Source organism: Clavelina lepadiformis, chromosome 3 (genome assembly GCF_947623445.1).
Source record: "Clavelina lepadiformis chromosome 3, kaClaLepa1.1, whole genome shotgun sequence".
Classification (NCBI taxonomy): domain Eukaryota; kingdom Metazoa; phylum Chordata; class Ascidiacea; order Aplousobranchia; family Clavelinidae; genus Clavelina; species Clavelina lepadiformis.
In genome coordinates, this window is record NC_135242.1 from 1,317,427 (window position 1) to 1,331,119 (window position 13,693).

General features: G+C 39.7%; 1 protein-coding gene across 8 annotated transcripts; it reads left to right on the forward strand.

The window, feature by feature from the left end:
- The first annotated feature begins 1,594 nt into the window (after positions 1–1,594).
- LOC143449492 (uncharacterized) lies at positions 1,595–13,693 on the forward strand. Of its 8 annotated transcripts, none has more exons than XR_013114584.1 (5): positions 5,338–5,742; positions 10,590–10,791; positions 10,916–12,304; positions 12,413–12,444; positions 13,055–13,077. XR_013114584.1 is itself a non-coding variant. In XM_076949711.1 (5 exons), exons 3-5 carry the CDS (start codon positions 12,228–12,230, stop codon positions 13,210–13,212), a joined length of 267 nt encoding a protein of 88 aa, XP_076805826.1. In that variant the 5' UTR covers positions 5,341–5,742; positions 10,590–10,791; positions 10,916–12,227; the 3' UTR covers positions 13,213–13,693. The 8 variants fall into 8 exon arrangements, 6 of the variants coding, with proteins under 6 accessions (XP_076805825.1, XP_076805828.1, XP_076805823.1 ...); XM_076949711.1 differs by having other exon boundaries at positions 5,341–5,742; positions 13,055–13,693; XM_076949710.1 differs by lacking the exons at positions 5,338–5,742; positions 10,590–10,791 and adding an exon at positions 1,595–1,668 and having other exon boundaries at positions 12,216–12,304; positions 13,055–13,693.

Below are 13,693 nucleotides of genomic sequence, written 5' to 3' on the forward strand. Positions count from 1 at the left end.
TGACACTATGCCATTATATTCGTCTTTAAACTGATAATAGTCCGTCAATATGCCTTCCTTCACACTTAAAATGAAACAGAACACACAGTATATCTCATCTCGGTACTATCTTTACTAATTCCTCTTTCTTTATTAACGACCAGAGTTGCATGAAGCAAGCCCCATATGTTGTTGTACTGCAGAACATCCTGTGGCGTCTAAGCGCTTCCCTTTGTATTAATTTGCAATTTCCTGGTAATGTCACGAAAGGTTTATTCATCAATTCTTTATCCCGCTACCGTATGTTTAAGTTGTGTTATAGTTTACGAAACACTGCTAGAAATTTCATATCTGGTATTAATATTGGTGAGGAATTTGCTTTCTCTTCATTAGTCCAAACCGTTTTTGCACTTGCTTTCTTCCATTTATGTTTACACTACATCTAAATGTTCACTGCAGTAAGTTCAATCCTAAACTTTACGATCAAGTCATGGCGCAATTGTTTGTAAAAGGTCTGTGCTGTTTGGTCTTGTGCTGGCTTTCTGGAATTTGTAAAAATGTTATTTCAGGCCCAATTTGGATCTTCAATAATGTACTTACCTTCAGGTGCCTGAACTTTAACTGTTTTGTTTTTTTGTAAAAAATGCGAAGTCATAGAAATAAATAGTTTCTGATTATCTTTCTGTAAAACCACTCATATTCTCACTGTAAGCTTTCAAAATTGCAGCTACAATGCAAGATGTCCACAAGATTTTTTTAGTGTCGGTGCGATGTTTACCAAGCTTTTTCTGTCGTAGACGCCACCCTGTTACATTTTTACTGATTTTTTATTATAACTGTTTTACAATAGATATACTGTATTTACACATCAAACATCCTGTTAGTTCTGTGTAAGACCTTGAATCCACTCACCACCAATTGCACTTAAAACCATCCAGGGCTTTTATTCGCAATAATATGTTGTCCTAGCAAGATAAAGTAATTGTTTCTGCAAAAACTCGAAACGTCTCAGTCTTTCAGTAATGGCTTCTTTTTGTCTGAATTATCAACTCGCAGAAACGTGAAGGTTTGTGGTCAGTGTAAACAGCTCGCATCACTCAAAACGTTCTGGTTGGTCAAGGAACCAAATACCGGTATTTTGCAACTCAATCAATCGAAACGTCATCATGAATACCAGGTTTTCTCAACATTAAAAGCCCAGAAAGGTTCATTTTGTGTAATGCTGCTTAGATCGAGTCTTTGTAGATTTTAGTTTGCTTTAAATACGCCATAAAACTAGTTTAAGTGTTTTTTATCGTGTTCCCAGAAAATTGCAACAGATTGGAAAAATTTTGTTTAGAAAAAACATTATTTTACTGCGATATTGACTAGTGTTTGTCAAAAAAAGAAATAAGAACAAAATAATGAAAGAAGGAAGAATAATCAATAAAATACAATCTGTCCAATCTGTCTGCCTGTCCATTTGAAAGTCATAAATGTACATTTACGACAAAATGTACAGTTTACGACTAACGATTATATTGACGTCTCCATGGAAAGACATTTTAGATGTCGGGCAGCAACAGCATTGTAGCAAATTGCTTTAAGGAACAACAACTAAAAATCATAGCAAAAACGCAAATATAAGCGTTGTAAGTTAACTTATAAACTACGCAGGAAAGAGGCAACACTATAATGCAAAATGACAAAGTGAGATTTTTCTGGCTTTTCTAATAAGCTGTTTCTGTTTCACTTATAATCAACAGCATATTTATGTAAGTTATTTTGCGGGAAAAGTTTTGCAATTGATATAAAACTGATAATTACAAGCATGTTAGCTAAAACTACAGGTAAGTCAGTAGCCACGAATATTTTTTGAATAATATTTTGATATCGATTTACAATTTCTCGAAATAATGTGTGGAGCGACCACGTGCGTACAGCCTGTTACGATTAAGCAGCAAGGTTTGCCGGTTGTACAGTTAATACATTCCAATTTAAGCCATATTCCAGTTTGACCTAATAAAGTGTTATAATGGCATCTCTGATGTTCATTGAAAATGTTGAATTTGGCAATGACGTGTTAGAGGTAAGGACATGAGATAAAATGATGTTTCAGATACAACTTGTTTAATCCGGCTGCAGTTGTGGAAAGTTTTGTTACTCTTGTATACGACTCTATTGAAGTTAATTCGAAATTACGTGTTATACGTTTTACAAAATATTTCATTATAATGACATTCTTCTGCTGATAATATTTTCATTTAGAGTAAGGATTTCAGTTCTACGTGATTGTGTTAGTTACTGCAGGAATTAAGTGAAAGCGTTTTGTGATGTCAAGAATGCAAATTACACAAGAACAGGCTATTTTTGTTGTGATACAATTGTTACTTGATACATAAAGGAGAGTATGTGTTAAATGTTAAAGTTTTCTGTGTAATATACCTAAACTTGTCTCAAGGTATTGTATAATTAAAAGTTATGTTGACTTCAATCAACTCATAGTTCTGGTTTTCAACTGGATTTTGGTTTGTGCAAATGTTGTGTTAGAATGCTGTTGGTCTTTGGGTTGTAAAAATCCAGTTCTGAACATTTCTATATATATAAGTTAAAGACATTATATTCTATGTTGTTTGGTGGGCTTGTAGGAGAACAATATTTATTTTAAAGCGTTCCATAGCATTTCAAACTACTTGGAAAGGTAGTTTACTTACTTACAATGTTTTTTTCCATAATATTTCTGACTTTTTTCTCTTTCTTTCAAACTCACGTCTTGTTTTCAGGAATATTGTGGGAGCACAAGCTCGGAGTTTCTTCAACAGTTTGCAATTTTTTGCTATATCTTCCTTGTTCTGTTAATTGAATACCAAGTCGTGACCAGGCCCAGGTATGTAATTGTACCACCTGGTGTTTGGTCGACCCGTTGATCTTTTACCGGTGGCTGTGGCAAGCATGACTTGGTTTGCAAATCTTTCTTTAGGCATTCTGGTAATATCACCAAAAACACCATCGTAGTTGGGTCTTCTCAGTTCGGAGATTTGTAGAACCTTAACGTTAAGAGATTTACGGGTTTTAGTGCTGTGCATTTGATCTATTAACGCTACACCATGAACCCCTATCATCTGATTTCTAAAGCCTTGACTGTACTCTTTGAGTTATCATCCAAGATTCATGATCTACAGGTGAGAAGCGGAAGAAAAACTGACACAAAAATCGAGGCAAACTCGTCAATTGCACTCCCAGGTACTTGAACTTCTGCCTTGTTTCCTTCAACCTGTTTCAGTGTTCTAATCACGCTTGCAGTGAGCACTGAGCAGGTTTCTTGAAAAGCGGAGTACCTCAATCTTCTTTATGCTTATTTTCATCTCGGAGTCATTGCGAACAGTTGCAAAACAATCGAGTGCAGGTTGAAGGTGAGGTTTGCACAAGGCGAAAAGAACCAGGTCGTCTGCAAAAAACAAATGACTAATCCTACTTTTTTCAACTAAGACATACTCTTCACCAAAGCCCACTTTGTCTATCCAGCTCATGTAAACCATGAAAAGGAAAGATGACGGCACAACCTTAGCAGAGACAAAAATCCACAGTGAATGGTTTCGACTTAACCTTGTTCAATCTGACACAAACTTTAGGGCAACTGCACTTGAGTTAACAGCTACTAGTAAGCTACCATCAATACAATACTCTTGCACTAGTCTCCAGAGTAATATTGAGATTCCAAATTCCTTTCAAGTCTGCACTTTAAACTGTTTCACTGTCTATGCTGCTACTTTTCGCCCCTCAACACGCGGAGCTGGAAATCAGACGACAGCCTGTTATGGAGCAGAGCTTTGCCTTGCAGGTGTAGCAGGGCCTCGCAGGGTAGCAGGGTAGGTAGCAGAGATTTGCCTTGTTTGCTGGGATAGCTTTCATAGCTCCTTGGTTTTACCAAAGGATATCTTCTCAGTATTCCTCCACACACCGAGCTGACTCCGCAAGCTCTGGTGGTTGTGGCTGGACTTGTGACATTAAACCGTGTCCATTTTATGTTGGTGTGTTTCGTGCAATTTGAAAATTTGTTGAACTTGGTTTACCTGTTGCTCACAAAGGCTTACCTTACATCCTTGCTCCTCAGGTCCCGATTTGAGTCTATAAAGCCAGTTGGATTTATGAGATGTTGGGGTTGTTAGAAGTTTTAAAAGATGTAGGTTGCAGACAACCAGGTAGTGATCGGTAGATAGCTTAATTCCCCTTTTAACTGAAACGCCCACCACACGAAAAAATGTTGGCTGAAACCAAAATCTCTCAGCAATCTATGCTGTGCAATACCATTGTAATATGTGCAGCTTCAGTACTGCTCTGTTTTGGAAAACGGTGTTCATAATGCTAAGACCATCGGTGTCACATAGCTGTAAAAGACACTTTTCGTTCTCGTTAAAGTCTGCATCTCCATGCTTTCCAATCGCACCCTTCCATGTATGGCCATCACTCATCAGTGCCACCATGTGCATCGAATTCTTCCAATAAGAGTTGGAACTTATTGGGCATGCCCCTCTGCAGAGTATCCTCAATTTCATTAACAAATTTGAAATGTTGTAATGTTGAAACTAGTTCATATTTCTATACAAAGCAGGCTACTATGTTTCTTTAACTGTAGCTGTTCCTTAGGCATTCTGGTGATATCACCAAAAACACCATCGTAGTTGGGTCTTCTCAATTCGGAGATTTGTAGGATCTTAACGTTAAGAGATTTACGGATGTCAGTGCTGTGCATTTGATCTATTCACGCCACACCATGAACCCCTTTTTAACATCTGATTTCTAAAGCCTTGACTGTACTCTTTGGGTCATCATCCAAGATTCATGATCTATAGGTGAGAAGCGGAAGGAAAACTGACACAAATATCGAGGCAAACTCGTCAATTGCACTCCCAGGTACTTGAACTTCTGCCTTGTTTCCTTCAACCTGTTTCAGTGTTCTAATCACGCTTGCAGTGAGCACTGCTGCACTGCTGCTGCAGCACTGCTGCTGCAGAAACGTGAAGGTTTGTGGACAGTGTAAACAGCTCGCATCACTCAAAACGTTCTGGTTGGTCAAGGAACCAAATACCGGTATTTTCCAACTCAATCAATCGAAACGTCATCATGAATACCAGTTTTTTTGAACATCAAAAACCTAGAAAGGTTCATTTTGTGTAATGCTGCAAGTCAAGTTTTGTAAATTTTAGTTTGCTTTAAATACGTCATAAAACTGAGCGTTTTTTATCGTGTTTCCAGAAATTTGCAATAAATTGGAAAAATTTTGCTTTAAGTAAAAACATTACTTTACTGCGGTATTGACTAGTGTTTGTCAAAAAAAAAAAAAAAAAAAAGAACAAAATAATAAAAGAAGGAAGAATAATCAATAGAATAAAATCTGTCCAATCTGTCTGCCTGTCCAATTGAAAGTCATAAATGTACATTTACGACAAAATGTACCGTTTACGATTTACGATTATATTGACGTCTCCATGTAAAGACATTTTAGATGTCGGGCAGCAGCAGCATTGTAGCAAATTGCTTTAAGGAACAACAACTAGAAATCATAGCAAAAACGCAAATAAAAGCGTTGTAAGTTAACTTATAAACTACGCAGAAAGAGGCATCACTACGCTACAAAATGACAAATTGATTTTTTTGGCTTTTCTAATAAGGTGTTTCTGTTTCACTTGTAATTAACAGCATATTTATGTAAGTTATTTTGCGGGAAAAAATTTGCTGTTGATATAAAACTGATAATCACAAGCATGTTAGCTAAAACTACAGGTAAGTCAGTAGCCACGAATATTTTTGAATAATATTTTGATATCGATTTACAATTTCTCGAAATAATGTGTGGAGCGAACACGTGCGTACTGCCTGCTACGATTAAGCAGCAAGGTTTCCCGGTTGTACAGTTAATACATTCCAATTTAAGCCATATTCTAGTTTGACCTAATAAAGTGTTATAATGGCATCTCTGAGGTCCATTGAAACTGTTGAATTGGGCAATGACGTGTTAGAGGTAAGGACATGAGATAAAATGATGTTTCAGATACAACTTGTTTAATCCGGCTGCAGTTGTGGAAAGTTTTGTTACTCTTGTATACGACTCTATTGAAGTTATTTCCAAATTACGTGTTATACGTTTTACAAAATATTTCATTCTAATGACATTCTTCTGCTGATAATATTTTCGTTTATAGTAAGGATTTCAGTTCTATGTGATTGTGTTATTTACTGTAGGAATTAAGTAAAAGCGTTTTGTGTTGTCAAGAATACAAATTACACAAGAACAGGCTATTTTTGTTGTGATACAATTGTTACTTGATACATAAAGGAGAGTATGTGTTAAATGTTAAAGTTTTCTGTGTAATATACCTAAACTTGTCTCAAGGTATTGTATAATTAAAAGTTATGTTGACTTCAATCAACTCATAATTGTGGTTTTCAACTGGATTTTGGTTTGTGCAAATGTTGTATTAGAATGCTGTTGGTCTTTGGGTTGTAAAAATCCAGTTCTGAAGTTTTCTATATATATAAGTTAAAGACATTATATTCTATGTTGTTTGGTCGGTTTGTAGCAGAACGATATTTATTGTAAAGCGTTCCATAGAATTTCAAACTACTTGGAAAGATAGTTTGCTTATTTACAATGTCTTCTCCAGATTATTTCTGTCCTTTTTTCTCTTTCTTTCAAACTCACATCTTCTTTTCAGGAAGATTGTGGGAGTACAAGCTCACAGTTTCTTTAACAGTTTGCGATTTTTTGCCACAGCTGCCTTGTTCTGTTAAATGAATACCAAGTCGTGACCAGGCCCAGGTATGTAATTGTACCACCTGGTTTTTGGTCGACCCGTTGATCTTTTACCGGTGGCTGTGGCAAGCATGACTTGGTTTGCAAATCTTTCCTTATGCATTCTGGTGATCTCACCAAAAACACCATCGTAGTTGGTTGTTCTCAATTCGGAGATTTGTAGGATCTTAAGGTTAAGAGATTTACGGATGTCAGTGCTGTGCATTTGATCTATTCACGCCACACCATGAACCCCTTTTTAACATCTGATTTCTAAAGCCTTGACTGTACTCTTTGGGTCATCATCCAAGATACATGATCTATAGGTGAGAAGCGGAAGAAAAACTGACACAAATATCGAGGCAAACTCGTCAATTGCACTCCCAGGTACTTGAACTTGTTTCTTGTTTCCTTCAATCTGTTTCAGTGTTTCTCAGCACAACTGCACTGAGCAGGTTTGTTGAGAGGCAGAGTACCTCAGTCTTCTTTATGCTTATTTTCATCTCGGAGTCATTGGAAACAGTTGCAAAACGATCGAGTGCATGTTGGAGACTAGGTTTGCAACAGGCAAAAAGAATCAAAGAATCGTCTGCAAACAGAATATGACTAATCCTACTTTTTTCAACTATGACATACTCTTCACCAATGCCCACTTTGTCTATCCAGCTCATGTAAACCATGAAAAGGAAAGATAACGACACAACCTTAGCAGAAACAAAAATACACAGTGAATGGTTTCAACTTAACACTGTTCAAACGGACACAAAATTTAGGGCAACTGTACTTGAGTTAACAGCTACTAGTCTTCTTCTTCGTGTGGAGTAGTAGTGTGGTGTAGTTCTTTAAGTTTTCTTGAGAGAGGGAACAAAAACCTGATATTGTAGGGCAGGTGTTTGTTAGCCAGCTGACCAGCTTTTCATCCATTGTTGTCAGACCACGGTTCCCACAAGGATGGCGGTATATGGGACAAGATGTTATGACGTGGTGTGCAGTCTGCTCTTCTGCACCACACTCATAGGCCGCAGATGGAGCCATACCCCATTTGTGCATAGGTGAGCGGAAGAGGCCAACGCCAGTTCGAAGGCGATTGAGCTTGGTCCAAGCACACTTGGGAAAATGCATTCCCGGTGGTGATGTACTGGCCTCCGAAATGTAACCATGGAGTCTGGAAGAATTTTTTCTTGCCACTCCATGCTCCATTTGTAATCCGCCCAGCTTGCCACAATGGTGCTTGACTGGTTAAAGTCATCCAGTAAATCCAATGCAGCAGGGACAAATGGGTGCCTCGACTTAAGCTGCCGGTGTCCTCTAAGTGGAGGAGGCAGGAGCCGGTCATGCAGAAGATGCCCAGGCTCCAGTGCTCGGCGTGCTAGAGACAGTGTGGCTCTCTTGCGGCGAATCTCAGATGGGTGGATACCTGCTAGGACAAACAGGTTGTTTGTTAGTGTGGGGCGCAGGCATCCAGTCACTAAACGCAGAGCGTCATTAATCGGCTTATCTATGAGGCGGGTGTGTGCACTACGACACCAAGCTGGTGTGCAGTACTCGGCGGCAGAGTGGACCAAAGCCAGGGTAGCTGTGCGAAGTGTTGTACCTCCAGCACCTCAGCTAGATCCTGCCAGTCGTCTTAAAAGCTCAACGCGTGTTGTTAGTTTTTTGCGAAGTGACTCCAGGTGTCGACGAAACGTGAGTGCCCTGTCCAGCTTTATGCCAAGGTATGTTGGTTTGGCAGTGTAAGGGAAAGGACGTCCATAAACAGTGATGTTGACCTCACTTTGTGCCTCCTTATTGTACAGGTGGAAGGCAGCCGTCACAGTTTTGGTTACACTGAGCTTCAGCTTCCATTTCTGGAGATAATTGGATATGGTTGCCATATCCTGGGTTGGGGACCCCTCCCACTCCTGCCAGTTTTCTGCTCTATGCATAATTGCCAAATCGTCAGCTTAAGCAAACTTTTTGGCAATTGTTTCTGGCAGGTCATGCGTGTAGATTTTGAAAAGGAGGGGAGCTAGGACTGATCCCTGTGGGACACCATTTCGCAGGCGTCGCAATCTGCTTTTTGTGCCATCACCGGTGGTGAGGGTGAAACTGCGATTTCGGACAAGTTCCATGATTAGAGAAACCATGATCCTGTCCGACAGTAGGCGCAAAAGCTTGCAGGTGAGGCCGCGATACCAAACGGTATCGTATGTAGCTGTGAGATCGACAAACACAGCACCTGCTTTTTTCTTAGCCGGAAAGCTGTCCTCGATTTCTTGAGTCAAGAGAGTAACTTGGGCCACGGTTGATGTTCCGTGTCGAAATCCAGCTTGCTCTTGAGGGAACAGTGGGTCGATAAAAGGTTCGACACGGGCTTAGATCATTCTCTCCAGGATCTTGAAAGGGATACACAAAAGGGAAATTGGTCGATAACTCTTTGGATCCTCTATCGGCTTCATCGGCTTTGGGATGGTAACCACAAGTGCTTCTCTCCAGATTTTCGGAAGCTTGAGAGTGTGTAAACAGGAAGACAAGAACTTGTTTAGCCAGGACTTTAAAGCAGCTCCGGCATGGATAATTTAATCAGCTCAGGGCAAATTGAATCAGGGCCTGGAGCTTTCCCAGACTTTAGCAGCTGGAAGGCGCTGGCAAACTCTTCTGGAGTAAAATCTCCAGAGATTGTTTCATCAGGAGGTGTAGGGATCCTCCAGAGCTCAGTCACCTCATTGTTAACAAGGTAGGCTGATTTGTGATCTTTCACTCTATAGACCCCATTCTTTACTAACTGTGAGGCAATACAGTTGGCAGAGATGGGGCATGGTCGATGCGTTTGTCTGGATCTGCCAGTCAGGTTGTTGATTGTTTTCCATGCCAGACGACTGGAGTGCCTTAAGTCGATGGTGTTGACAGCCTCTGTCCAACACTTTCTTCGCTTTTCATCGAGTCGAGCGTGCAATGCAGAGGCGGCTGATTTTGATGCTTTGCCCTGCTGGGCTTTCAGAAAAGCCTGGTAGAGGCTCTCACACTCCGCATCCCAGCACGGTCTATAGTTATTTCTACGACCGCGAGGGATTGATCGCTTGGCTGGTTTAACGATGGCAGAGCAGAAGTCCTGGTAAGCCTCATCTACAAGGCCCGTATCCGGAGGTGGAAGGTCCTGGGCGAGCTCGTTGGTAGTGAGACTATATAGTTCCCAATTGGCCTTGCGGAAGTTCCAACGCTTATATGGCTCACTTGGAACTGGAAGAATAGTTCTTGGAGTCATAATAAGTTAGGGTCGATGTTGAGACTTTGGAAACTTCTCTCAAACACGTCTGTCCAAGTTCCAGCTAATGTGGCCAGTGCTCGCGAAAGCCAGGTCTGGGTTAGTACCAGTGTTCCAGCGACCATAGAAGAAGCTTGGAGCATCCTTAGGGTTGTGCAAATACACAACAATACTCTTGGTTGCCCAGTCAATCAAGCATTCTCCTTCTGGACTGGTGGAATTATAACCCCAGTTCGTATGTTGGCAATTGAAGTCGCCAGCATAGATACTAGGGTGTGGGAACACTGGGATTGCTGTTGGTGTTAGTCGCGAGGTAGGTGGCTTGTAGACACTGACAACTATAACACCATCAATGTCCGCACATAGCCACTCAATTGCCGATCCTGTTGGAGGCTGGTCGACAACGTTCCACTTGAGCCTGCTGTGGACAAACGTAGAAAGGCCGTGCTTCTTGCTTAGGGTATGTCTGACTAAAGTGAAACTTTGTATCACCAGACAGTCCACACTTGTGCAGTTAGTTTCCTGCAACAGGATGATGAGGGCTTTATGCTTGGTGGCCAGTTGGCTAATAATGCAGATCTTGTTTGCGTTTAGGTCCTCGACGTTCAGCTGCAAGATGTTGGGCAGAGGTTGCCCGCACTGAACTTCCATATTGTCACCTCTTTGTTTCCGTGGCCGAAGGACTATCCTTTTACCACCTTGGAAACGTCTCCTTGTTTTCATCATTAGCCTGGTCATCATTAGATTTCCCAGTTTCCAGGACTCACCGCGAGAAGATTGATGAAACGAGCCCCAAGTAAGTAAGCTACTAGTAAGCTACCACCAATACTACCTTGTCAATCTTGCACTAGTCTCCAGAGTAATTTTGAAATTCCAAATTCCGTATTGTATTAGCTGTGTTAGCTGTATCGCTGTATTAGCTTTCAGAAAACGGACAGCTCAGGCAACTTCGGCCTCAGGGAGACTACTTTCTTCTCTGAAACGTATCGTTTGTGTGTCAGTTGATATTTCTGGGACAGGACTTAATGGATCTCTAAAGTATTCTTTCCATCTGTCAGGGATGCCACCTGTTGATCTTCTACAGACTTTGTGGCAGATGATCTTTTGGCTTGCTGTCTGGGGATGGTTTTTTAAAATAATTTATTAACAGTTCTGAAGTAGGAAAACAACTTTTGTTCAAATTCCTTCCAAGTCTGCACTTTAAACTGTTTCACCCTCAATGCTGCTGGTAATCAGACCACCATCTGTCATGGAGCAGAGCTTTGCCTTGCATGGGTAGCAGGGCCTAGCAAGGTAGGTAGCAAGGCTTTGTCATTTTTGCTCGGATAGCTTTAATAGTTTCTTGGTTTTACCATAGGAAGTATTCTCAGTATTCCTCCACACACCGAGCTGATTCTGCCCGCACATCCTAGTAGTTGTGGCTAGATTTTTGACGTTAAACCGTGTCCATTTTATCTTGGTGTATTTCGTGCACTCTGAAAATTTGTTGAACTTGGTTCACCTGTTGCTCACAAAGGCTTACCTTACATCCTTGCTCCTAAGGCTTCCGATTTGAGTCTATAAAGCCAGTTGTTTTTATGAGATGTCGGGGTTGTCAGAAGTTTTAAAAGATGTAGGTTACAGACAACCAGGTAATGATCGGTAGATAGCTTAATTCCCCTTTTAACTCAAACGCCCACCACAGAAAGAAAAGTTGGCTGAAACTAAAACCTTTTAGCAACCTCTGCTGCGCACTACCAGTGTAACATGTGTAGCTTGTGCACAGCTCTGTGCTAAAAAACGGTGTTCTTAATGCTAAGACCATCGGTGTCAAATAACTGTAAAAGTCGTTAAAGTCTGCATCACCATGCTTTCTAATCGCACCCTTTCATGTACGGTCATCACTCATCAGTGCCACCATGTGCATTGGTCTTCCAATAAGGGTTTGAATTTATTGGGCATGTTCCTTCTGTTTCTTGCTCATCTCATCTTTTGTATGTTCTCAGCGGATTTGGTGGATTTTGCAATTTGGTTTATTTACTGGTGTAAGTAAAACGAGTAATGCTTGCATTATCTTAACAAGCATAGCGGCTCTCAATGCGTTTGCGTGGTATAAAAGTTGTCACGACATCTTTTCCAAAGTAAAGCAAACAATATTTCAAACAGTGCTAAGCAACAGGTCATTTATAAAATGACGTAATGCTGGAGTCTAAACAATAAAATATCTCTTTTCTATTTTAGGTTTTAGCTTCTATGTTGATGGAACATTGCATGGCGGAGTTTGACGAAGGAGTTGAGTTCCCATTTCTTTACGTTTTTCCACCAGATGTGTGAGTAACTCTGCTTCTGTTGGCTCTATGCTTTAATAAGAACAAGTTTTATAAACTAAACTTACTTATTTTTACCACCCTGATTATATATCTCTACCTTTTTTGTAGGATCGAATACGCTCATCAGAAAGTGGGCGCTCGTAAGTAATGCAAAGCTTTTCATGCCGCGAAGTGAATCTATCTCTTGTAATTATCAAAAAGCATAGATCAATATTTCATTCATAAAAAAATTTTGGTTACATTGACGTCTCCATGGAAAGATATTTTAGCAGTTTTAATCGTTTTCAAAAGTTACAACTGTTGGTACCGTATGGGACATAGAATTGTTTCAAACAGCAATAAACAGCTTGCTAACTATCACTACACACTTTTTGTGTTACTCGTTAATTATATTTTTCGGAGAGATGCAAGTTTGACAGCTTTTCTTAAAGTTTGCTTTGCAGTGTTGTCAATGCAACAAGATTCATTTCACTCATAATTGATAAAATAATTGTCATAATTGATAAAACAAAACGACGTTTCTTATACAAAAACCACTTTGTGTGTCTAATCGTAAGCGATGAGCCATGGGTAGTAAAATGCTCATTTAAAAACATTGCAGACCTCAATAAAAAGCTGTTATCAAAAGCGCAGAGCTAGTTACAGGGATAGTGTTTTGTGATTTTTCATGTCCTTTGTATTGCAAATAAGCTAATTCATATATACGAAAAGGTGTTCTCTTTTAACAGTAAAATGTTTGTTTTTTCTCAGGAATGCCTGAAAGACAAACTGCCATATCAATTCCTGTAGAATTGGACGAGATAGAGCAGTTTCGTGTTATCAAGAAAAAAATCCAGGAAGCTTCCATCTCCATTATTGCAGCTCCCACAAGTGACCAGTTAAACGATCAAGAAGAATTTGAAATTTAGCTTTGATGCGTTTAAAAACCGTAACTTGTTTTTTCTGCTTTGGTAGTAAACTGAGAATTAATCAAACCAAATTTGTTGCTATTCCAATGTTACTTATCAATGTTTCCTTACTGCTATATCTGCTGGAAAAAAAATGTTGCTAATAACTACAATTGCAGAATATGATATGTTGATAGCGTACTGAAAACTCGACGTGATACGTACAGTAACTCCAATCGGAGTAATTTAAATTGATGCTGTGTTTGTTTGGTATAATGCTGTTGTTTTTTTGCGAATGCTGCCTATGGTTTACTGCTTGTTGTTACATATAAATGTTAAGTTAATTAACTTAACTCCAAGTAATTGTTCAAAACTATTGATCAATTTGTTGACAGAGTTCACATGAGCTTGTAATGAGTTAAGTATGACCATAATTGTTATTTGTATGATTAAAAACTATCCGTACTTTCATTCGTGTTCAGTTATTTAAATAAACTTTCTG